This window comes from Clytia hemisphaerica, unplaced genomic scaffold (assembly GCF_902728285.1).
Source record: "Clytia hemisphaerica strain Z4C2 unplaced genomic scaffold, Clytia hemisphaerica genome assembly, whole genome shotgun sequence".
NCBI lineage: Eukaryota > Metazoa > Cnidaria > Hydrozoa > Leptothecata > Clytiidae > Clytia > Clytia hemisphaerica.
In genome coordinates, this window is record NW_027103851.1 from 229,779 (window position 1) to 254,970 (window position 25,192).

Sequence of the window (25,192 nt, forward strand, 5' to 3'; positions counted from 1 at the left end):
AAAATTTTAACCGCATCGGCTCGTGCTTCTTAACTTTAAACAGCTCTAGTAACATTGAGCACTTTTTATGAAGACTCATTTCACCAATTTATAGTCTGATTATGATTCCCTTGCTCTCTTCATGACTAAGTTCCTCTGGGCTAATATCTGCTATCGGCGGGGCATTCATAGCGACAGCTAATTGCTAGTTTATGTTAAAGTCCTACTGTACACGTGTTTTTTATAAGAACATCCAAAATTTTTGAAGCCTTGGGGTGTTCTTAACCTTTTTAGTTTTAGAGTATTTTTGTCCATTTTCTTAAGAAAACGGCTGTTTTAAACTCCCCAAAGCCTTAAAATGTTCTTAACTTGTTCTTAACATGTTGGCTACCGAAGCCTCGTGTTCTTATATAGTTTGTTCTTATAAAAAATCGTGTATGCAGCAAAGCACCGTGCCAATCATTCACAGGGGAGGTCAAGAGACATACTTTGCCCTCATCATCACACTTAAATAAACCCCCCAAAAACATCATCTTGATGTATCATTCAAGTCACCAAATATAAAAAAATATGATCGATTAGAAAACATAAGAAAATTACTGAACATAATATAAAAGAAACTAAAACTCGCGAAGATGACGCATTGTGTATGCATGGAAACAATGTAATTGAATTTGAAGCATTCATTTTCAACTTATTATCTGCCAATTTCCGATCCAGAATTCTTTTCTAGCTGTTCCTTACAAGGGTATTGCAATAATATGCAAATCTAAATCTCTGTTGTTGTAGGCTGCCGTTAACTTAATTCAGAGAATTGACATCATTTCAGACTCAATGTCAGCTTGGAGAATCCACCGGATATGTGACATGATATTCATGATTCAACAGGATTAGTCAATCATGTGAATAATAATAAGTATGTACCACCATGTACTGGTCATTTACAACACGTGTGTACCATACCACCAGTAATTCATCATTGTAACTTTGCTCACAGAATACTACAGCCATGAACTACTTCGTGCCTGGATATAGTAAGAAAGAAGCAATAAATATTTGAATAATTACTCAAAATTGTTTTATGGTAAGTTTTATGACTTATATATATAAATAAAACAAGTTAAGTAAGAATCCACAGCATCTAAAATCAGTGACCTATAACTTAGTACGATTAAAAGCACCATCATCATACACCCCTGTTTCTAAAAGTGAAACAAAAGTAGAAATTTCAGCGTTTTTTTCTCACCGTTGTCCAACTGGGTTTGTGACACAGGGTTCTATTGTTACATAGGGGTCGGGGTTTATATTGGACGGTGGATCGAAGCAAAAACATCATTAGATGCTAAAAACTTGGGTTTGAGATTAGATTTAGTCACTAGGGTCAAATGGGTCAGAAATGAAAGCGTCAAATGTTTGTATTTCAGTGGTGGTATGTCAATGTGGTTGTCAATGCCTTTGCCGAATATATGTCCATAGAATAGTTATAATATCCTTAGAATATGGAACCTGTCTACAGTCTTAGAGTAGTCATAATTCATTAAAAAGTGTATCGTCAAATGTTTCAAATATATTGAGCAGTCAAAATCAAAAGAACTGTAAAACTAACCGTCGTGTTACTCTGTCACGTCAAGTTTATGTATGTTATTTTTTACTTCCATAAGAGAAGTATCCTCCCCAACTAGCAGGCTGAAAAAATAGGATATTATTAGTCATACAAGAAAATTTGGTAAGTGAAAAAATTATCTCAAAAGATCTTGGCTGTCTAGTGTAAAAAATCTCAAAATGTCAAGATGTAAAGAACCCATACTCCAAAAAAGTAAAATGCCTCTCTATTAACCTTTCCAACTTTTTTTTAAATCCGAAATTTAAAATTGACTTAAAAGCTCGAAACTTGAGAGACAATGGTTTTGGTACCATTGGTACCATTTGCTTACTCTTTCTAAAAGTATTCGGGTAAAGCTCTTTTATATCAGGAGATTAGGAGTTATAGTCTTAAGTATGGGACTAGGTATATTAGTAAATTCAAAATGTGTATACACGTCTTTCGGGGTTTGAAGGGTTAAAATCAAGCACACATACCGCTTGTGTTTCTTGCTCTTCTACTTTATCGATGATTTGTTTGACTTGTGAGGGTGGGAAGTGTACAAGCGCAGTCAAAACTTTCGCCATTTGCTGTAAGAAAAAGAAAAAAAATGATAAGAAAGGATAGGGAAAATTGCATTTAGAAAAAATTCTTGGAAAATTGCCATCAATGAGAATATCCATTGTAAACTTTACCCATTTGTATATCAAATTCATTAAGAAATTATTTGAACAATCAACTGAGCAATGATGATATATGAAGTTGGAGTTGTAACGCCACTTACCAACTTTTGTTTCCCCATCATGTAGTTAAATAGGATATTACGCAGGTACTAAAAATTAAAAAGTTTAAAGTGTTAATGTGTCAATTCTCGAAATTGTAAAACAAACGATATAATATATATAACCAGACTTGGAAATTTTAACAGTAATGGCATCAATGGAGCCTGAATAAAACGTAAGAAATTATACATAACAAAAACATTAGACATTCGAGAAAATTCCAATAGAACTACTGTACGGTATCAGATATAAACTTCAAGACGATCGGGTGGAAAGGAGACGCTCAAATAAAAAGTATAATGGCCTACTTTCATGGGTAGAAAAGACTGATTAAAAATTTAGCTACCTCTAACTCTACCATTTGTTTTTCTGGAGGTTGATTCATTGAGTCTGCAACCGCATTCGATGTCAACTGTAATGTGGAAAAATTAATTACTCAGAGTTAAAGAAAATAATATCCAAATGTTTGTATAAAAAGTAAATGACTCTGATAAAGTCTTATAATTATAGTCTGCACTAAAACTAATTATTGGTCAAAGCAAGCTTTTTCATCTGGGAAGGAAATGGATTTTACACATCAAATTAGCACATATTCTTGAAATTTTGGTGACTTATGCAGAATTTTGAAACGGAAAAGCCTACTTCGCTGGGACAGAAATCCATCTGAGACGGAAAAAGCTTTCAAAACCGTTAAATCTACGAGGAGGAGGAGGCATTCTGAGCCAAAAGAACTTCCTCTTAAACACTGACATATGATCATTACATGTTTCAAAAAAAGCATACCTTGGGTTTGTTTTCTCCATCACCATCAAACTGAAAAGAAAAGGTGAAAAGGTTTCAAAAACTATTTGAAAAGTTAACCATGACTTAAGGAGCGATGGCCAAGTGGTCGAAAGTGTTAGAGTCTCCGTTAGAGTCCACGGTTCGAATCCCCGCTCCTTTTAATGTCTCGTTCAGTAGCCCATAGAAAGCCGAGCCAGATGGCCGTGGAACCCGTGAACAAAATTGAAAGACTGTCTGAAAGTCCTAGATTACTGAGCATCCACGTAGTTAAATATTGAAGATGTCCAATTTTCTTTTATCAGCGAAGAAACGATTGGCCTGCCCCAAGGCTCCGTTTTTAGGACCTCTGTTATTTCTTTTGTAATTAATGATATCTGCTATGTAAGGACAGCCAAGCAAGCGGAGTGCGCTAGCTACTTTAGTCTATGAAATTAAAAAAACTGTCGGCCAGAAAACATACATACCCCATTTGCACCCTGCTCGTTCATCAATTTCCTAAATTCTTCTTTGTTCTTCTTAGCTTGCATTTTGAACTTCTTTTCTTGAGCTTGCATTTCAGTTTGGTGTTGTTCTTCGGTCGCGCGCAGTTTGTCTTCCATTTCTTCACGCATTTTGATCTCGAAATCTTGAACAGTGGCATCCTTTTTCGATGCTTGCAAAACCTTATTAACAAACGTTAAGAATCTTTCAATTACAATGAGGTATGTTCATACATAATGGTTAAAGCTTCAACAAAAACCAGTAACTGGACTGTTTTTGGTTTCCTGACGTACTGGCCAGGGGGCACTTAGGCAAAAATTGGTGCTGGGTATGTGCGGACGATAAGATAAAATTTCAAAGGAGTCGGGAAATTCACGATTTTTAGGAAACGTTTTTGATTTCGAGAAAAGAAATTGTAAAAATGTAAACCAATTTTCAAAAATCGAAGAAAATTTTAAGAAGTCTCTAGAGAGGGGCACTTTTTCACTAAAGTTTTCGGAGGTCCCTAGTACCCCCTCCCTCAGGGCGTATAGAAAGATGATTTTAATAGTAATTCTTCACCAGAGTAGCATATCATGAATAGGCCATTTCACAGTCGAAATGCATCATGGGTAATCAGGACTGATTGCGCCTCCGTAACGGCTTTCTGTTTGCTAGACGCAATAATCGTCAAATTTTTTCAAAACTTTGGACCGATAGTAAGTCGTCATTAGCGGGCAGTGGTCCTGATTACCCATTACGCTTTACGACTGTGAAATGGCATATTGGATTAGAAGATAAAAGATAAAAATTACCTCGTTCTCATGACGTTTCACTAGATCATCCAATCGCGTATGATAATCCGTCTCCAGCCTGACCACCTCATCTTGATGACTAGCCTCTAAAGTGTTGAATTCCTCTTGTAATTCACGTAGCCCGTGTTCGCTTTCCGTGCGGAATTCGATCATATCTTTCTCGCGTAAGGTTAGTTCTTTTTGCAACTCGTTAATTTGTTCTTCGTATTCGGCCACAAGTCTGCGTTCATCCTAAGTATTTTTTTGAAACATGATGGATTAGCTCAAAGATATCTTATTTAAAAGACTATACGAGGCTTCCTTGTTATGATCTTAATCATTTCACGGACCTTGAAATTTTGTAATGTTATTGGGAGCAGTACTGGCTATAGTGGTTCAATATGAAGCATCATTTTGTTTAAAAGGAAGGTAGCTCGAAAAAAAAGATTAAGTAGTTGCGACAAGAATCGCATTGATTTTTTGAACTAAAGGTCAGTCTCCAGTTTCGCGCGACATGAGCGTAAACGTTTTAACCTTTTTGGTCGGTTGAAAAATGAAGCAATTCCATTGGTCGAAATTGACGTAACGGATGAAAAATGTAGAACTTCCTTTTACTTTTTTGTTCGCACGGAACTTTATGACGTAATCTTTTCTTCAGGCAAAAAAAGGTTAAGAAAAAAACTGTCGCCCATTTCGCACGAAAGTGGAGACCGGCCTTTAAAAGCCTTTCCTCTAGATTTTGAAGGATTGGAGTATTGAAACGATGTCGGCAATAATATTCACTAATGTAAGAAATAAAATAACCATCTTCTGAGGCTGCATGAGATCTCTTACAGAGTGTTTTGAGTGCAAAGAAAATTGTAGGAAATGCAATTCATTTACTTTTTGAGCAATCTCAATTGCATCTTGTACAGCTTCTTGGATTTCTTTCTCTTTGTTGGCGAGTTGGTTTTGGAATTCCTTCATCATCACTTTCACTTGGGAGCTGTATTCAAAATCTTTCTCGTCCACCTGATGGAATTTCAAGAAAGAACTCATTGACATGATGTTAGGATAAAATTAGTGTTTCACAAACATATTCTTGCTTTTCTGCGCTTTGAAACATGTGTAAAAGACTTGGAAGCTATTTAAAAGTTTGTAGCTGTATTGAGCCGCATAAGACGATATAACCTAACCTAACCGCTATCTTTACATTCTTAAAAGTAAACCTATTATCTTAGAAAAATAAAAAGCCAAAAACAAAATTACGACAAACCTTTGCAGTGAGTTTCTTTTCAGTCATTTCGACTTGTTTGTTTTTATCTTCTAATTCTTGCTTCAATTTGTTTTGAAATTCCTCTTCTAATTCTTCCCTCTGTGTTTTCAGAGCGTCCATCTTCCCAACAACAAAATTTTCCACTGTTTCCTCTAATTCTGTAATCTTCTTCGATTTCTCTGACAGCTCGTTTTCTAATCGTTCCACATCGTTTTGCAACGATTCTTTCTCGTTTCGAATCGATGTTAACGTGTTTTCGGTTTCATTTGATTTATTTTGTAGACTTTCTTCGAGTTTCGTTTTCTCATTTTTCGATAGTTCTTCGTTTGCTGTTAACTTTGTATTCAATTCTTCGATAGTTCGCTTTAGTTCATTAATTTCATTTACATACAAACTTTGCTGTTCGTTTCTCGACTTCAATGTCGTTCGAAGTTCCTCGATTTCCCCCGATAATTCATCGATTCTTTGTTGCCGTGTATTATTCTTCTCGTTCATAGTTTTCTCATTCTGTTTTAAAGTTTGTTCTTTAGATTTCATATTCGATTTCAAATCCTCGATTGTTCTCGTCAATTCTTCGATACGTATATTACTCTCGATTGAATCGTTTTGTGAAGTTTTCAACAGTTCTTCTTTCGTAATAATATCAGTTTTTAAACTTTCAACAATATTTTCTAAATCGTGTATCTGTCTCTCTTGCCCCTCATTTTTATCAGCAAATTCATTTTGAGATTTCTCATGTAACTCTACATTCGTTTTAATCTGAGAAGACAATTCCACAACCCGATTGTTCAGTTCATCTATTTTGTTTTCGTTTAATCTATTCTTTTCACTGAAATCTTTTTTCATTTTCCCTATTTTCATTTCGGCTTTCTTTTTCATTTCCAGAAGTTTTGTTTTATATTCTCCCTCTCTTTCTTCATATTTATGTTGAATCTCTTGTTCTTTGTTTTCTAAAGACATACTGTTCTCGTTATTTGATTCAATCATATCCGTGATCCGTTGCTCTAAGGATTTAACCAGCATTTGATGTTCCTCTTCGTTTTCCTTGACCTTATCACGAAGTTCGTCACGGTCTTCGGTGACACGCGTCGTCTCACGTTCCTTATCACGCAGCTGCACGTTTAACTCGTTCACGCTCTGCTCATGACTAGTCACTTGTTTCTGTAATTCGACTTTGATTTCTCCTAATTTTGAATTCTCCTTTTCGAGATGAGATACACGACTTTCAAAGTCTTCGATAGCACGTGTTTTCTCTCTCAAAGTGTCTTCCAAACTACTCTTTTCACTTTGCAAATTTGAAACAGTTTCATGCAATGTTCCCAATTCAATTGTTTTTGTTTCTAACTGTGCTTTCAATTCAGAGATTTCATTTTCAAGTAGAGCACGCTCTTCTTCGAGTTTAACCTTACCGGCTTTTAGAGTTTCAAGGACTTTGATTTCCTCTTGAACTGACTGTAACTCATTCTGTATATTGCCAAACGAAAGGTCTCGCTGTTCTTTACGAACAGTCATAGCTTTGATCTCTTCATCTAAATAAGAAATTCTCTCATCTTTCGATTGTAGAAGTTCTTGGAGCTCTTTCTGTTTAGCGTCCTGTTGGTTTTGCGATTCCGTCAATTGTAAACTGGTGTTCAATATATCCGTTTCCTTTAGCTTGACACTTTCACTCAATGCATCTTTCTCTTGGCAAGTCATCTCCAACTCTGTCCTCATATTCAAAATCTCCAAGTCCCTTTGGTCGATCAGTTCGCTCATTTTCTCCAATTTCCCATTATTATTCTCTATCTCCTGTAACAGCAGATTCTTATCCTCAACATGCTGCCTCGACATCTCTGTAACATTATTTGATTGTTGAGCTTCAAGCTGTTCTTTTTCCTTCCTCTCGTTTTCATATTTCGCTTGTGTTTCTTTCAACTCTGTATCCAGCTTAGAGAATCTCTCCTTGTGTGTCTCCTTTAGTTTAGTCAAACGTTTTTTGAATTCCTCTTTCATCTTAGTAACATTCGCTTGTAAATCTTGGTATTTTTTCTCCGCGGTTTTCAATTCTTCACCCTGATTCTTATGCTTCGTGTTGCCTTCTTCTTGTAGCTTAGCAACCATGTCACTTTTCTCTCGCAGGCTCGTTTCGTGCTCTTGAGATAAGGTTAGGATCTGTTGCTCATAACTGTTCCGTGTTTCTTCTAAGAAAGAAGCGTGTCTTTTCTCCAGGTCCTCAAGCTCTTGTTTTCTCATCTCCTCTAACCTAGTTGTTAGGCTATTGACCGATGAATCCTTTTCACTCATTGCAGATCGAATTTCCTCACGGTATTGCTCTTCCTTAGTCTTTAAAGTTGTTTCATATTGCTTGGTGATTTCATCGATAGTTTCAAGCCTGTTCTTCTCCATCTCGTTTATCTTTTGTTGGTGTTGTGATTCTTGACTTTCTAACTGCTCTGTCAATTGTTGTTTAGCAGATGCTAATTCCTGGTTTAAACGCTCTTTTTCAGCACGAGATTCATTCCTAAAGGATTCAAATTCACTTGCTAAGTTGCTCTTATCCGTCTTGACCGAATCTAAATCTTCAGAGAATCTATCAATGTCAGATCGAGCTTTGTTAAGGTCTGCCTCTTTAGATTGCAGTGCTTGGTTAAGATTCTGAATTTCATTTTCTTTGGTTTTCAATGATTGACTCAGATCCATAACTTCCTGCTCTTTAGTTTTGATTGATTCACCAAGGCTTGCAACAGTTGCACCATTCTCTTTCAGCTTCGTAAGGATCTCAGTATTTTCGGCATTCAATCTACTTATTTCTTGTCCTTCTTTAGATGCAGTGTCCTCAATGGCTTTGCTCAGACGTTCTTTGGTAATCAACAGCTCCTCTTTGGCTAATTGGTGCTCCTTGGCAAGCTCGTCCTTTGCAATCTATAAAAGAAAAGATAAAATCATTAATTTTTTCAACTGTAGAACTACTGACTAGGTTAAAATTATAAAATTTATGGTTTAAAAAACTCTGCTTTGGTATACACAGTAGATTCTCTATATAACTCGAACCTTAATAAGTTTTTAGACCCCTTATCTAACGAACCCTCAGTTTCTATAACTCAAAATTTAATTTCCACAACTCGAAAATATCTCCATGTTAACCGTAAGCGTTCGAGTAATAAAAAGTTCCACTGTACAAATTGAAAAGACAAATCTTTTCAAACGTACAAGAGTTTATTTGATGTTTTGGACCTCGTGTTTAATGGTTTCAAGAAACCGAAACATTTGATTTCTTACCTTGATCGATTCTATCTGATTATTCATATCCTTCACGTCGTTCTGCAACTCTGAAAAGACATCAAACAAAAGAGTTTTTCAGACGTTGATGAAATGATTTTGATAAGAATTTGTACAGGTAAACAGACATAATCAATAACCAACTATTAATAGTGGAACCTTATGTTTGGAAAGACCATAAAGCCTTGATTTACAGAAATGGTAACTCTGCAACTCTGAAAAGAGATTAAAACATAAGATCTTTTAAAGTCACGGCTCGGAAGTTAATACAACACATAACGATTTTTGTTCATACTTTATCCATAAACAGACGAAAGTAAAACAAAAATAAAATTGCAGCTCAACTTTATAGTAGAACCCATGGCCTACTAAAAATACGGCCATATATGTCACATTTTTTTCAAAAAATTAAGAGGCCTAATATTTGTTGCTTTATTACTATTACTATTATAATCTTGGTCATATTTGCTGGAAAGACTCAGGGTTTTGGCTTGTTTTTTCAAGCTTGTAAACCATGTTTCTTTTATATTTAGATTTTTCTTCTTCTTTTATAATACACAAAGAAAAATACAGTAAACAAAATATCCAACAAACAATACAGAATAATATAAATACCGGAGAATGAAAATATTATGTTTAAAAACGAGAGTGTTTGAGAGGCTGCAAGACAAGTTATTGTGAGCTCTTTTAGCTTTAAAATGATGAATTATGAGTCTTCCATGATTATTTTTAACTGGCTGTTGGGAGCCAAAGTCAAACCCAAATTCAAATCAAAAATGGAACAATAATATCACATTGAACCATACTACATTAAAAGGAAGACATCACTCTTTGGCACAGATCCTGCAGACTCCCAAAGTATTTCAAACACTTTTTCTCTGCAAAAGCAAACCAGAACTACTACGGTTACTACTTCATAGCTTCACAGCCTCATCAGCATAAATTTCATACATGTAATCATTTCATATCATCCTCCAAGAAGTTAGCACCCTCTTTGATTTTTAAGCTTAAAATGCTAGAATTCTCTCCAAAGTAATATCATTTCACGCACCAAAAATTTACCATTGTTCATTTGGCGATACTGAGAAAAGCGACGTTCGATTGGGTCACTTTTGAAAACGTACTTTAAAAACCAAATTGTAGCCGACAATTACAACTGCTCATTATTTACGAAAGCAGCTCGTGATGGGCTAGTGTTTCAAGGGTTTGAATCATCAAAGTACATACAGGAGGTTTTGATCTCTCATAAACGTCCACAAAGCAAAAACACGATTAGATATAGACAGAAATAGGCAAAAGTCAATCGAGTTAACATACAAACATTTCGTTTGATGGAGGCTTACAAGGGGCTTACAAGTTTGTGTTTGTAGTTGATACACCGATTTTCAAGCTCAGTCAAGCTCCTTAGAATGTTTTGTTGGAACAACAGGGTCTAAATGACCTAAATCCCAGTTGAGTGAAGCCCTTTTGCGATTTTGTGTCAAACATTTATACTCAGAATACTGTGTGTTCACATAAAACTGTATGTTTTATTAGAGTCCAGTGAGCACGATTGGGCGAATCCATGATTTGTTATTCATCAGTTCCTCTTTACGTTTGCTCAAAGAAAAATGAAATGTAGATATCTTTTACCAGTAGGCTCGTGGCTTGTGGCCTACAAGAATACCCAGTCTTGCATTTCGTTGTAGTAGAGCATTTGGTAACCATAATTTTATGTTCATATAATCATATAAATATCCTTCTGAAATGAAAAAGTCAGTATATCTATAATCCATGAAATAACTATTTGAAAAAAATATCCCATCTAATTTCTTTCTACACACTACACTCCACACATCTCACACAACAAACTACGATAACCTCTTGTGCACACACTTGCACAAAATATTAGGTTTTTCTTTCCTATTGTTTTATTGTAAAGTACCTGTCTGTTTATTTACTTTGTATGTAATGAATTTTTAATGAAGTTATCTCTTTAATAAATCTTTTATAACAATAGAAAATCTATAACATTCAATGAAAAGGTAATATAATTAAAGAGAAAGTATAAATAGTTTTCAAGTCTACAGTGCCATTCGATAGTAAAATTTTTTAGGCCTCTTAATTTTTTGAAAAAAATGTGACATAGAACCTTATGATCAAAAATGGCGGCATCCTTGATTAAATAAAAAATGGTGATATAATTTAGAGAAAGAAATACGGTAGAAGACCATGAAAAGTACAATACATACGGAAAACGATCTGTCCATGGTTTTCATTCATTGATAGCTTATCATTTTCCAATTGTCGGATGATATTTTGCAGTTTGTTGACTTCTTGTTGTTGTTTGGTGAACGACTCTTTACCAATCTCCTTTTGGTTTTCGTTCTCTTCTAATACTCGTTGTAGTTCTTGAACCTGATAGAAAAACGAAGATGAGTTTATCAACAGTCAACTCTCTCTAGTTCGAATCTCTATTATTCGAATCTCTCTGTAACTTGAACTAAAATTTTGGCCCCCTCAGCTGGAAAGTGGTTTTTAAAATTACTCTCTGTAAATACTGCACATCGAATCTTTCTCTAATTCGAATAAATATTTTGGTCCCTTGAAGATCAACTGTAGTGTCATTTTTTTACTTTATTATTGACAATATTATTTCAATACTTCATGTATCATGAAAAAAAAGTTTGATCAAATCATTCTCGTTCTTGATATTCTGTTATTTGCACAAGATCCTACTACCTGTTTGATTTTGCAAAAATCTTACGTCAAAAACATTTAAATCTTGGATTTCAAGTGAAGGTGCCATGTTGATGTACTGTACTTAGCGATCTAAAGGTTTTAGTCTTCTTATCTAAGACAAATTTTAAATAGCACACTTTATACCAGACAAAAAACTCTCTCAATATCAAAATATAGTAAACTCTCACTTATTCGATCTTCTTTTACTTGAATATTTCTATAATTTGACTTTGTTTCCAGTCCCCGACAAGGAGAAACCCTCTCAAAAAACCTTCTATAATCAAATCTTTCTGTATTCCGAAGAAATAAGATTCCTTGCTTGAGTTCAATTTAGCAAGAGTCGCCTGTACATAAAAAAGTGCTTATATGATTTGCACACATCCCATACCTTATTAGCGAAATTATTTTTCATGGTAGCTTCTTTCTCGGCGTAAATCATTTTCATATTCTCCTTCTCCTGTTCAGCGGCTGCCATTAATTCAGACTGGTTTCCACTTGAGTTTTGAAAATTCTCCACCATCATGTCAAGATTGTCTTTCTCTTCGGTGAGATTGAGCATATTGATTTCACGCTTCTCCAACTCCTGTTGAAGGACTTCAATCTTGAGATACATTTGCGTTTGTTCTTCATCGTGCGTGCTTCGTTCAGCCAAAAGTAGATTATTCAACTGTTGGTTGATTTCCTAGAAATGAGAAAAATCGATTACATTTAATGACACCGCATTTATTCGAATCTTTTTATTATTCGAGAAAAATTCTCAGTCCCCGTCAAGGGGAATAAAGAATTCTTTCCATAATTCCAATCTCTCTGTAAGGCAAGACCAATTTAATTTGTTGTTCTACGGGCAGATCGTTAGCAAAATATGGGTCGGTCGGTCGGTAAAATAAGAATAAATTTTTCATTTATCAGGGTTGGTAAAGTACCGAAAATGTTTTCCAAAAAATATCTGGATCAAAAATTCACTTTTTTTATCTTCGACGAAGATCGTAATAAAATCTTAGTGTATGGAATGCTTGATTTTCTAAATTTTTGAATTTCTTGAATTAATTTTCAGCTTTATTCAAATTTGATTCTTACAAATAACTAGTGTGTAAAATATATTGTAGTGGAAATTCAATATTATTTTTTTGGTTTTAGCAAAAATAGGGTCGGTCGGGCCCGTAGAACAACAAATTAAATTGGTCTCGCCTAACTGTAGTTCGAACAAATTTTTATATCTGCTCAATTTCGTATTAACGAGAGTCAACTGTACTTATATACCTCCATTTCATTTTAGGATGACTCAAGAAAAGCATGATTTTCTCATATCAGAGAATCCTATGTGGAAGAATTTTAAGAAAACATAAAAGACTCAAAAATAATAATAATCACCTTCAATTCTGCAACCTCTGCTTTCAGCGACGATAGCTAGAATGTTATGGAGATAAAATGTTATGGAGATAAAAGAATAACTTAAAAGTTCTGAACAATAATCTATTAATAAAGAGAATGACACTTAAAAATCGACAATCAACTCCATATTTCAGATAATTCATTAGATAATTTCACTTCAGTTTCAGATTTTAATTCTAATTAGACCAAGCCAAGAATGATCAAAGATCAAAACTTCACCTCTTCCAAAGCTTTGGCATCTTCCGCTACGCTTTTCGTCGCCTAAAGAACAATTGATGAAGAATCATTTCATGTGAATTTATAACTTAGTAAAGAAAACAGTTGCCAAGAACTCTCATCACGATAGTTTGTTTTTTCCCTCGTGGAGTTAATATTTCTCCAAGCAATATAGGAAAGTTTTTAAGGACAAATAAAGATTATGTCAGGAGCAAGTATGTAATATCTTAAGTCGTATAGGCCAGTTTTTAGATTCTAAATGTTGTCTCGATTCAGAGGCTAAAACTACCTACATTCTCAGCATCAGGTGAAGTGTATTGCTGAGTTTTCAATAGTTGGACCTAAAGAAAGTAAAGTGAATATTTTACGAAATGACTTTCAAATGATAGACATCATGAATTACAACTGACCTTATAATCGTTGATGAGTTGATGTATCCTGTTGGAGACGTTAAAAAGTTATGCATATTAAAAGGTTTATGGAAGAAACTTTTAATCAAAAATATCTAATTTTGAAGTATTCTAAAGATTTTAAATATCTAACCTGTGTTTGCAAAACTTTGATTTGGTCATCTTTCTCATCCAAGTTTAATCGAAGGACTTCTTCCAAATGACGTTTTCCTTCTTGCTCTAATTGAATAGTCTACACAATGAAAAAAAGGTAGTAGAAGTTATGTACATCATAGCTTTGATGAGGAAATGTGAAAAGAATTTTTTTTCATTTGGTAGAGGCAAGCCAGTAAAATTCTATACGAGTCATCAATAGCAATACTATAACAAACAAAAAAAAATTATAACACATTATAAGAATTATAAAAATAATCAAATATTGTTTGAACATTCTGATAAGATAATGCAAATGTAAAAAATGTAAAGTAACCTCTTTCAGTTCTTTAATTCTTCTTAATTGCTTATCTTGACCATTAGTCAAAGTGGCCTAAAAAATTAAAAAAATTGAAATAAAGAATTTATATAGTTAATACTCTCTTCTAGATTTAGAGGGGTCTTGCATTTTGATAAAACCCATAGAAGGGGGTGTTTAAAGTTTGAATTTCCTAAGGGGGTTGCTTGTTAAGGGGTGACTTCCTACCTAAAGGAGGGTCTTCATAAAACTAAGTGAACAAATCTGAAAATTGTCTCTTTAAAAAATAAAAATTTTCTGCTGCGCTATTGCAAAGTTGACTGTAATTTATATAGAATTTCCTAAAAGGCAGAGTTTGAATATTATGTATTTCCTTAGAAGGGGGTTACCACTAAAGGGGGGTCTTGGTTCCTCTCAAAACTATGATTTATACCTCTAACTTTTCTTTATCCTTTTGAATAGTTTTGTAAGCATCAACAACCTAAGAAAAAAATAATAACTTCGTTTAAGATAATTGTTTAGAATTCCTTAGAATTTTTAGTTGACACTGAAAAGGGTCGATTGAGAGCTTTAGGAATAAGACTTGTGTCAGACTCCTGACAATCCAGCTTTAAAGAACTTTGTATGAGAACAAAATCTAAAGAACTGAACACTAAAGCCAAATCAATCTAACACAAATAATATAATATTACCTATGAACTATAAATATGTTATAAAAAAAGTCTTCCTTTTAATTTGAACAAGCTCTGATATCTTCGAGCACTCTTGGCAGATATAAGAAAACAGACTTGTATTCATGATATGCACCATTGCAATGTCTTCCATTTCTGATCGGTTGAAAGTGACATAAAATCAATCAATACGTCACTTTCAACCAATAAGCTGTTGGGCTGTGGAAGACATTGCATTGGTGCATATCATATATATATCTATATATTAATAGCGATGCTTTGCGTGTCTGTGTGTGACCACTTTCGATTTCACAAGCAATGTTTTGTTCTCGATAAGTTTGTTTTGATTGACAAATCGGATAGAGCCTGGTTTAGACTTTATTCAACCTTTGTTTTGAAATTTAAGGCCCATCTACATTTAGTAATTTTAATTTCTGCCCAGCTTTGCCCGATCCTGTTTTTCTCTTTTCTTTTGTTTGAAATCTTTTTGAATGTATTTAACGATCGTATTTATTAATGACGTTCGAATTTTTTTCAAAACAAAACAAGTTTCTTTTATAGAAAAGAACATTTCAAATGTAAATCAAAACATGAAAATTAAAAAGTTTGTTGAACAATAACAGCATTCAAAGGATGATAAAAAGCAAGAGCAGAAATTAGTCCATCTCTTTCTTCATATAAAAACATTCAAGTGGTTGATACTGTTAAAAACTGTGTACGTCATTTTACATGTTTAAATTCGAAAAGTTATAACAATGGTTTAAAAAAAGCAATTTAGAATTGACTTATTTATCTTTTCAAATCTGATAAAAACAAAGTTGCACTATTCTTTGTGGTTTTCCCGCTTTTCCTGAAGAATTGTCATTTCTACATTTCACTCCTCTTTACCATGACATTTTCTCAAATTGTCGAAAACTGGACGGCGTATTTAATGCGAGTGAAGCAAGAAAAAGATCTCCGGGGGAGGGGGAGAGGGTTAGAGTCAAACTTTGAAGATATCTTTTTATTCATTTGATTGTTTTTTTAAGCCAACATTCAAAGGACTTTTAGTGCGTTCAGCTACAGCTTAAGTTGCACGCCGGATATCGGCTAGTATTATATAATATGTTATGACTTTGGTCAATTTAATAAGCTCTTACTTCTGCGAACTTTTGTCGAAATCTTTTCAATGTTTGTTCTTGTTTTAAGTATTTTTCTTTCAACTCTTGTTTTCCAAGTTGATCAATTTTCCTTGGTGTTTCTGCATCTGATTCAATGTCTGAACGAATATCAGTGATACTTGATGATCGTGAAGGTGTCCTTGATGAGGTGGAAGGTCTTCTTTCAGAATCTGTCCTTGTTGGAGTGCTAGGTGTACTGTCTACTGGAGTTTGTGGTCTGGATATCTATCATAGAAAAGAGAATTTTCATTTCAGATTTATTGATAAACATTGCTTGATTGGGATATTTGTGAAATGCATTAAAGGCAACTCATTTGTGAATAAGATGGGTTCATCCTATAGACAGGAGACCCATTCTTTATTCAAATAATCTGATGATTACAGGACAGGTTGGACCTGTGATGCAGTTTTTTGCTTTAATAAATTTATAGAAGGAAATTCGAATTTAGTGCTGACTTTACTTACTAAAATTAAAACAAGATTAGGAACTTGCATTTTTTTCCAACAAAGTAATACCAGTGAAAAAGTAAAAACAATTGATTGACTGTTTTCTCAACTATCATTTGGACATGGGAAATTCAAATTCATAGCCCATAAAAAAAGAAATAATAGCATGAATCTCTAAGTTAGGTTCATCAAAGAATAAAATTTTTAAGAACTTGTGTGCGGCTTATCTGTTTAAAATTGTTACAGAGGGGTCCTCAATGATAAATCTTAATCCTCTGATTTCAAGAACAAATTGTTTATTTTTCATAAATATATATTTTTATTTTATACCTTTTTCATGTAATCTACTACTTATTTATAGTATGTATATAGTGTACTGTATCTTTCCAGAGCAAAATCAAAATTTCTTTTAGATCTATCTACTATTCACTCCCTAGTTTTTGTTAGCAATTTCATATCCTTAGTTCAATCCTGAGAAATCATATTCAGCTTCAATATACTACCGGGTGACCCACGAAAAAGTTCAGACGTTTCTTGACGTCTTGAGGCCAAACAAATGTCCCAAAGTGCTTGGAGTATAGATATTTAGAAAGTAGATATCCTAACTTAAAATTTGAGCTATCACTTTTTAAATTTGACCAATTTGTTCTCTACTTATGAGCTTTTAAAGTCAAAATTCACTTTTCGGAAAGTGTAAAAAACACGTAAAAAAAGGGTATCAAATTTGGTATTTCTAGACGTTTTTGATATACAGTTTTTGAAAAAAATCTGAAAAATCTACAAAAGCGCCAATTTTTATAAAAACTAGTCTTGTTTTAAACAAAAATTACTTTTAAAGGTGTTTTTATTAATTATTAATGTCATAAAACTCGTTAAATAAGTCAATTTGTAACTGATTTTCTAATTGATTGCATAAATTTAATACCTCTTTTTTACGTGTTTTTTACACTTTCTGAAAAGTGAATTTTGACTTTAAAAGCTCATAAGTAGAGAACAAGTTGGTCAAATTTAAAAAGTGATAACTCAAATCTTAAGTTAGGATATCTACTTTCTAAATATCAAAACTCCAAGCACTTTGGGACATTTGTTCAGCCTCAAGATGTCGGGAAACGTCTGAACTTTTTCGTGGGTCACCCGGTACTAAACTTCTCAGATCTGCTTAAATCTAGCCCATTACGATCTTAAACTTTTGATTTTAGACTTTTTAATCATTGAATAAAGCATATATATTTATTTAATATTAATTCTTTTTTTTTTAATTGTACACTTAGTGTCTTAGAAATTTTTTAATATAATATAGTTGTTTTGTAGTCTTTAAATTACTTAATATTTTTTCTTTATTTTTTGTTCAATTAGCGAAAATAGTTGTAAAAGGTTCATGCTAATAAAGAAATGGAAATAGAAAATGATAGTTAATTTTTTCGATTTTTCTAAACACACTTGGACCTTATGAGAACCTGCCCTGTTTATCAATTTTTGAAACCTTTGCAATTAGGTTCCACTCGGTTTATAAAAAGATTTTTCCTTGACCCCCATTTATTAGGCACCTAAGAATAGAGAAATTGATACAAGAATTCACTTTGTACCTAGTAAGATAAAAAAAAATTAAAGCTAGAGGCAGTAAGTCACAAAGGCAGTAAGTCACACTAGGAAATCAAGCTTTCAGAAAAAACAACATCAGCCATCTACATGATGTATTTGCAACAACAAGGATGAGAGCTACCTGAATCAAGTTCAAGATCCCAAGAAAATAAATTTAAACTTAAAAGTTGAAATGAAACAAAATGACGATTGCTTTAAACGTGAAGTGGCCAGAATCAACCAACCAAATTTTTTCATTCAATTCCTGAGACAGGGCTTCGATTTGTTAGGCCTTGATTACAATAACATACTAAAGTGAAAATAATTTTGCACATGTAAACAGCAGCCCTGTGAATTCAGACAAAATCATATCGGCACGTAAGTGCTGACCAAAACCGGGCGTAGGCCGGCAAAATTTTGCCGACCTAGAGGTCATTTAAGGTTGGCAAAGCCGTCCTAAGTAGCTTGTTTAGGTCGGCAAAGACAATAAATTTCCTACAGTTAGTTTAACTATCCTTAATGATTGTGTTAATAAGTTTTATGTTTTATAAAGAGAATGGAATGAGGCTCGATTATCATGTGTTATCAAATGATAACACAATTAGATTAACCTAACAAATAATATTTTTCCTCTTTAGGTCGGCTTTGCCGACCCAAAACATTTCTTTTGTCGGCACGCAATTAGAGTGTAAATTACGTCGGCAAATAAAAGCCGACTTCAGCTCAACTTATGTCGGCTTTCAGGTCGGCATTCGGCAATTCTGGATTCACAGGGCTGAAACAGTTCATTGTTTGAATTTCCGGTAAATAGCCTTTTTGTTGGTGCGCGAATCTAGGTGGGTTTCTTCTCCCACGTGGATCTTTTTTTGGGGAAGTTGATCTTCAAATTAGTTTTCATGGTTGGCTTGATTGGTTCAAATCTTTTCACCTATGCCTTAAAATTTAGGTTATTTCTCATAGTTTATAAAAGGGGCCGGTTTATTATTTCATGAATCCCATTAGAAATTTTGCAGCGCATTTTTTGCTTGCGAGTCAAGTAAACGGTTAGCGTTCTCCAGTTTGCAGATTGTGTGCACAACTCAGAAAAAGTCAAGTGCAGGTGCAAAATTTGAGGTTTTCAGGTGCAAGTTCAGACGGTTTTTTCAACCTCAAGTGCAGAGTTCAGCTTTTTTTTCCTCAACTGCAGCTGTTTATTTTTGTAAATATTTTCTTGTTGTCCATTTTTTTATTTTCTTTTTCAAGTTTTGCTCATTGAAAAGCGCGGCAATGTGGTGTCTTCTTTTTTAATTGAGATCGCCAGCGCTATCGAATGTTTTGACGTTGCAATGTCTTCATTTTGAATATGGTGTTCGGATCGTTCGCGGACTGGAAACTTTTTTATATCAACTACTGGTGATATGTTTCTATTGATTTTGAATTAATGAGCTAACATGTTTCAATGAAATTTTGTGTGATGGAAGATAACAGGTTTTTAAAAGAGGAAAGTCATTTTCAGAACTCTTCTTGCGCAAATTTTCTTAGGGGTCACTTGCATATCGATTTTTCCTGCAACTAACGTCATTGTGACGCTATCTGAAGAACCCCCCCCACCCCCCTTTCTTAGCGTCATTTACATAATTATACCAAAAATCGATGAAAGTAATTTTTCTTCTATATTACAGTATTCATGATATTCATGATGTAATCTTATGTAATCTTTTCGTTGATTGACATTCCGAATCAAAACATTTGGCCGCCATTATTGGTGGCAAAACAAATGCGTTCCCCAATGTTTTCCAAGCAAGGATCCCTGGAAAAAATAAGAAAAGATTTTAATACAGAAGTCCAAATACTCCAAATCAAAGAAAAAACTCTTTCAATGAAATTCTTTAATTATCTGCAACAGATTTCCAAAAGATATTTAATTCTATTATATTACGTCACAAGATAGTAAGCTTTCTTTTTCGTAAACCCCCGGTTTCAATACAAAATAGGTTAGCGGAACAATTTGCAAAAGTTGTTACGTCACATCTATTGTTTAGGCTCAAAGATTACATCATGAATATCATGAATTACAGATATTGATATTCCAGCCACATTGATTTTTGTGCTTCGTTTCGCACAGTTTTAAAATAAGTGGTTTTGACTTATGACTTTCACATTTGTTTGTCCCCAGACAAACGGGTCGTTGTTTTGTCATATTTATGTAGACGGTTCGTCAGCGCAGCCCTTATATATCAAAATACGGCCCATCTATTTTTCATTGCGGTATCTCTGTTTTTATGGTAGGGTGCGCACTCTTCGGGATTTTTTGCGTGGTACAAGTCGAAAATCAAAATTAGAACATTCCATTCATCATAACTTATCCTTAACAACTCCAAACTTGTTCATTCTTTTTTTTTAAATACTCAGAATTTATCAGAGAAAACAAAGAAAAAAACCCCATCCCATTACCTACCTTCAATAAAAAGATATACCATTTATTAGACATCAAGCAGTTACATCAAAATGCCTCGAAAATGTCAATATGAAAATTGCGTAATCAGAGAACGTATGTCTCGCTCATTATAAAAAGGCCGAGACAAACTTTCAATAATTGGATTGTAACATCGAGTTAAGTCTCTTTTGTTAAGTCACCAGGGGGTAAATAAAACAGACCTTGATACATTTATCGTTCGTTTCAACTTGACGATTCGTTTAAAACTCAGCCTCCTAAATATTTGGGGTAGGTAAAATATGTACAAAGAAATTCATACTTTTCCAACCCGGCAAATCTTTAAAAAAGAAGCGAACAATAAAATATAATTACCCTTTCCAAATAAACCTCTTCGGTGGCGAGCGTAGTCTACTCTGACGTAATTGTAAAATTTATGTGATGGGAGTTTGACATAGTGATGTAATGTTGTTTGGGGAATTATGAAGTTCTCTGGAATTTCGATTGCATTTATTTAGGTTGATTTTTTTATGACTTCTAATGGTACTTTTTCTAACGAGTTTGATTACTCTGTTCTCACACTTATGTCTTTTTTTTTCGCGTCCTTTTCCGTGATTACTTTTATTTATATTTTTAAAGACAGGTAAGAAGGCATATTGATGTAACTGTCAAGGTGAAAAAATGGCGACTTGGAATTCGTGGCACCACCGTCGACCTTGACCATGATTTTTCAAATGGCTATCGCTATTGAGCTGGATTAGTTATAGACTCGCGGTTTTTTTTATAATACGACGCGGGAAAGATAGTACTTTAGTTTGTCACGTGGGTAGCCTTTTCGATAATCTACGGGCCGTCTTTAAATCAAGAAAAAAGAAGAAATTTCGATTTTTCGGCACTTTCCTGAAATTTTTATCAGGACTACCATATATCGTTGGAAAGGTAAGGGTTTCAGCTCTTTTCATTGGTAAAATTTGTTTTTAGCTATCATTCCCATCCATTTCCATTTTCTTGACTCTATATACAATGAAATAAATTAGTAATAAATACTTACCCTTTTTCTTTCAGATCTAGCTGACTCAGCCTTGGTTGAAAGTGGTGTGTTGTTTGATAAGATACTATTTGAAGCTCCAGCTGATGGTGTGTTGTTTTGATTCTTTGGTTTGCTGCTTGCTTGGAGTGGAGTTTGACGACCTGGACTAACACCTTCCACTCCCTCTGCAATCTTCTGTTTCAAGTTCTTGAACATATTTCGAGTTCTACAATTCACTGACCATCATTATACTTCTCGATAATTTGGGCACACAAAGTTTGTGTTTCCAAACCAAATCCCGACTGAAGTGTTGTCAAACCCACACATTTCGCTAAATGCTCAGAGCGCGCAGGCCCATTTTCCCTTTCCTATCTTTCACCTTACCTGTTTATTCTACTTTCTGAGACTTAGTTTCTCATTTCTGACTGAGTGTTCATACCTGTCAATCATTTTTCCATCAATTTCGACCAATTTAATTTTCGCACCGAGTGGGATTCGAACCACCTCCAAAGAAAGACCTTCAGATTCGGAAACCAGCGCTCTATCCATTGAGCCATTGCCGCACAGCAAAATCACGCAATTCATAACACATTATACCGGGACGGGGGTAATGTTATTATAATATGGGTAAAAGTACCCCTTTTTTAAACCTGACTGAAATTCGAGCCGTTACTAGCAACCCTGCGGGGCCCAAGGCGCCGAGTATGCACCCGGCACAGTGACAAGCCGTTACTAGCAACCCTGACCCTGACCCAATACCCCCTGAATCACGGAATGATGGATAGGAAAAATTATCGGGGAAAAAAATTGCTTTGCGCGGTCTGTGCATATAGCGAAATCTAAACCCACTACTCGCCTACCATTTTGAAAATTCGATCTCTTACGTAGCTGTTTTGACCATTATACTGGACCTACGATTCGGCTGGGGGGGCGAAGACGCGATGTTGCCATGTCGTCCTTGATGATTATATCGCAAACTAGCCGTAATTGTACTAGCCGTATTGTATAAGGGTTGCGAAGCGATCCAGACTCCACCTCAATTCGCAAGTTGCTAGCAAAATAAGAGACACTCTAAAAATCCCTAATAAAGCCGCTATAGAGCCCCAAACACACCACATAATCCACGGCGGCACAACACCCGCCGCCGCCTCCGCGAATCGCTCTCTTTTTTCCGTCTAGTTATTCTAGTGTAAATGGTAAAATCGAACGATATTCTTCGAACGATCGAACATTTTTATTCGAATCACGAATCGTCTGTCGAAATCATCAAAACATAAAATTAAAACAAAAACAAAAATGTACCAAGATGGCTTGTTTGGGCAGTTCTTGGGCAGTTTTGATTTATTTCTTGACAAATTCGACAAATTTGATTACCTCCGTACTTCTTTATCATAGAATATCGGTGTGTATCCACTTGGTTTTGCAAGGTAAGTTTTGTTCACTAAAAGAGCACTCCTCTCGCGCCCGCGCGACTTGCAAAAACCTTTCATTGATTGACCTACATTTAAAACCGAAGAACCACTGCTTAGATTGCTTAGACGCGTGCCGCCCGCGCGGTAATTTGATCAACTTCAGATTCTAATTCCGTGTTTCGGCTTCTGGTAATTTTGTTGCTGTTCACTGCTAGGGTACACCATTTTAAAACGGCATCTTTCGCAGTCCTAGCTACCAAACCGAGAAAGTTTTCGTGGCTTCAAGCCAAACCATTCAAGGTCATTTTGATAAAATCATCGGTTTGAAGATGTGATTTATATAGCAAATTTTATAGCAAATTTTCGCTTGGGATAGAAGTTAAAGGTACGTGCACACAATATAGCAAAACTGCTTCGCTCATAAATTCATTTCGTAATAAGGGTTGCGAAGCGATCCAGACTCTACCTCAATTCGCAACTTGCTAACAAAAATAAGAGCCACTCTGATAAAACCCTAAAAGAGACAGGGTCTTAAGCCTTATAATACCTCGAACACACCATAAAAACCCACGGCAGCACAACACCCGGCCGCCCCGCGAAACGCTGTTTCTTTTCTTATCTTAGTTCTTCTAATGTAAATGATGCCTTAAAAAATTGAACGATATTCGTCGACGAATGCTTGGACATTTTTTTATTCGAATCGTCTGTCGAAATCATCAAAAGTAAACAAAAGCAAAAATCTACAAAAGATGGCTTGTTGTTGGTTCTTGGCCAGTTTTGATTTGTTTTCTTGACAAATTCGACAAATTTGATTACCTCCGTACCTCTGAACATCCACTTGGTTTTGCAAGGTAAGTTTAGTTCACTTAAAAAAGAGCACCCCTCCCGTCCGCGCGACCTGCAAAAACTTCTCATTTATTGACCTTATTTGCTACTTAATAGTTACTTTTAAAAGTCAAGGAATGATGAAGATCCTTTTTGTCAACTTTCAAACTATTTTTTTTCCATTTAACAGCAAAATAAACAGTTAAGGGGTAGTCATATGAGATTTTGAAAATTGGTGAAAAATTTATCAATTTCGGGATTTAGGGCTTTTTAGGATCCTTTATCCTTCCTGAACATACCCTGAAAATTTCAAGGCCGTAGCATAAATATCTGCCGATATATTGGGTTTCTTATGAGCCCTGGTATACAATTTTCTCCTTAGCAACGGGAAATCGCATCCGTTGCTAGGGCCTCATTTCCGTATGGCTGCTCTAAACATAACATCATGACATACCAAATGAAAGCTCTTTTTACGCCCTTTTTGGGCGTCTAAGTCAATACCGCCTTTTTTCCCCGGGATTTCTTAAGATGACGTAATTAAAGATGGTAGCCGAAGAAGTGGTATTTTCAAAAACATTCACATTTTGGAGGCGGAAAGAGTTACATCGGATCACCCAAAGTACCTTCATGTTTTTATTTTATTTTCTTATCTCTGATCCTGTCTTTCTCTTTTCTGACTGTCTGAGTTTCTGAGTTTCTGAGACTTAGTTTCTCATTTCTGACTGAGTTTTCGTACCTGTCAATCATTTGTCCATCAATTTCGACCAACCTAATTTTCGACCCGAGCGGGATTCGAACCACCACCAAAGAAAGATCTTCAGATTCGGAAGCCAGCACTCTATCCATTGAGCCATCGCCGCACATCAAATCCACACAATTCATAACATATTATACCGAACTGGCAAAAGACGGGGGTAATGTTATTATAATATGGGTAAAAGTACCCCTTTTTTAAACCTGACTGAAATTCGAGCCGTTACTAACAACCCTGCGGGGCCCAAGGCGCCGAGTATGCACCCGGTACAGTGACAAGCCGTTACTAGCAACCCTGACCCTACCTAATAGTAGGGGGAAATTTGTAAAATTCTTTACCTAACTCGAGATTTTAATCCTTAAAAACAGTGTTTTTCAGTGTTTTTCAGCCAGAAACAGCTGTTTTGTCCAGTTTTAGCGCTTTCGGAAGCTCAATATCTCGAGTTAGGTACTGAAATCACCTATACTCGCAATATATCACTAATCTTAATTTTTTGAGAGCTTTCCAAAAATATACAACAGGTCTCCGTTTTCTCAAGTTAAAATTTTCACTAATTTTTCACCCTATGATTTTTGACCGAGACCGTCGTATTTGTCCGAAAATCATACCAAAGTGTCCGAAACAAAATTGGCAACCAAGTTATTTTGATTCCCCTACCCTTTAGCTTTCCAAAAATGTATAACAAGTGCTTTGACTAAAAAAATCGAGCGACCTCAAAAAAACGAACAAATTTCCCCCTACTATAACTGTTAGTTAATCAATTCCAAACAACAAAACCCCCGGAAAGGTGACTATCAGCGATCCGTGGATAAAAAAA

At 34.9% G+C, this 25,192-nt stretch overlaps 1 protein-coding gene across 2 annotated transcripts; it reads right to left on the reverse strand.

Moving 5' to 3' along the window:
• Positions 1–659: 659 nt before the first annotated feature.
• On the reverse strand, positions 660–21,707 carry LOC136807670 (golgin subfamily A member 4-like). 2 transcript variants are annotated; one of them, XM_067064264.1, is made up of 21 exons: positions 21,406–21,707; positions 15,893–16,138; positions 14,516–14,563; positions 14,101–14,157; positions 13,765–13,863; positions 13,515–13,562; positions 13,225–13,266; positions 12,985–13,020; positions 12,002–12,295; positions 11,124–11,289; positions 8,893–8,942; positions 5,635–8,535; positions 5,262–5,390; positions 4,401–4,631; positions 3,591–3,788; positions 3,127–3,156; positions 2,690–2,755; positions 2,346–2,393; positions 2,059–2,151; positions 1,586–1,665; positions 660–1,004 (listed from the first exon to the last, which is right to left on the reverse strand). In XM_067064264.1, exons 1-20 carry the CDS (start codon positions 21,598–21,600, stop codon positions 1,621–1,623), a joined length of 5,022 nt encoding a protein of 1,673 aa, XP_066920365.1. In that variant the 5' UTR covers positions 21,601–21,707; the 3' UTR covers positions 660–1,004; positions 1,586–1,620. The 2 variants fall into 2 exon arrangements, with proteins under 2 accessions (XP_066920365.1, XP_066920366.1); XM_067064265.1 differs by lacking the exon at positions 1,586–1,665.
• Between the last annotated feature and the right edge of the window lie 3,485 nt (positions 21,708–25,192).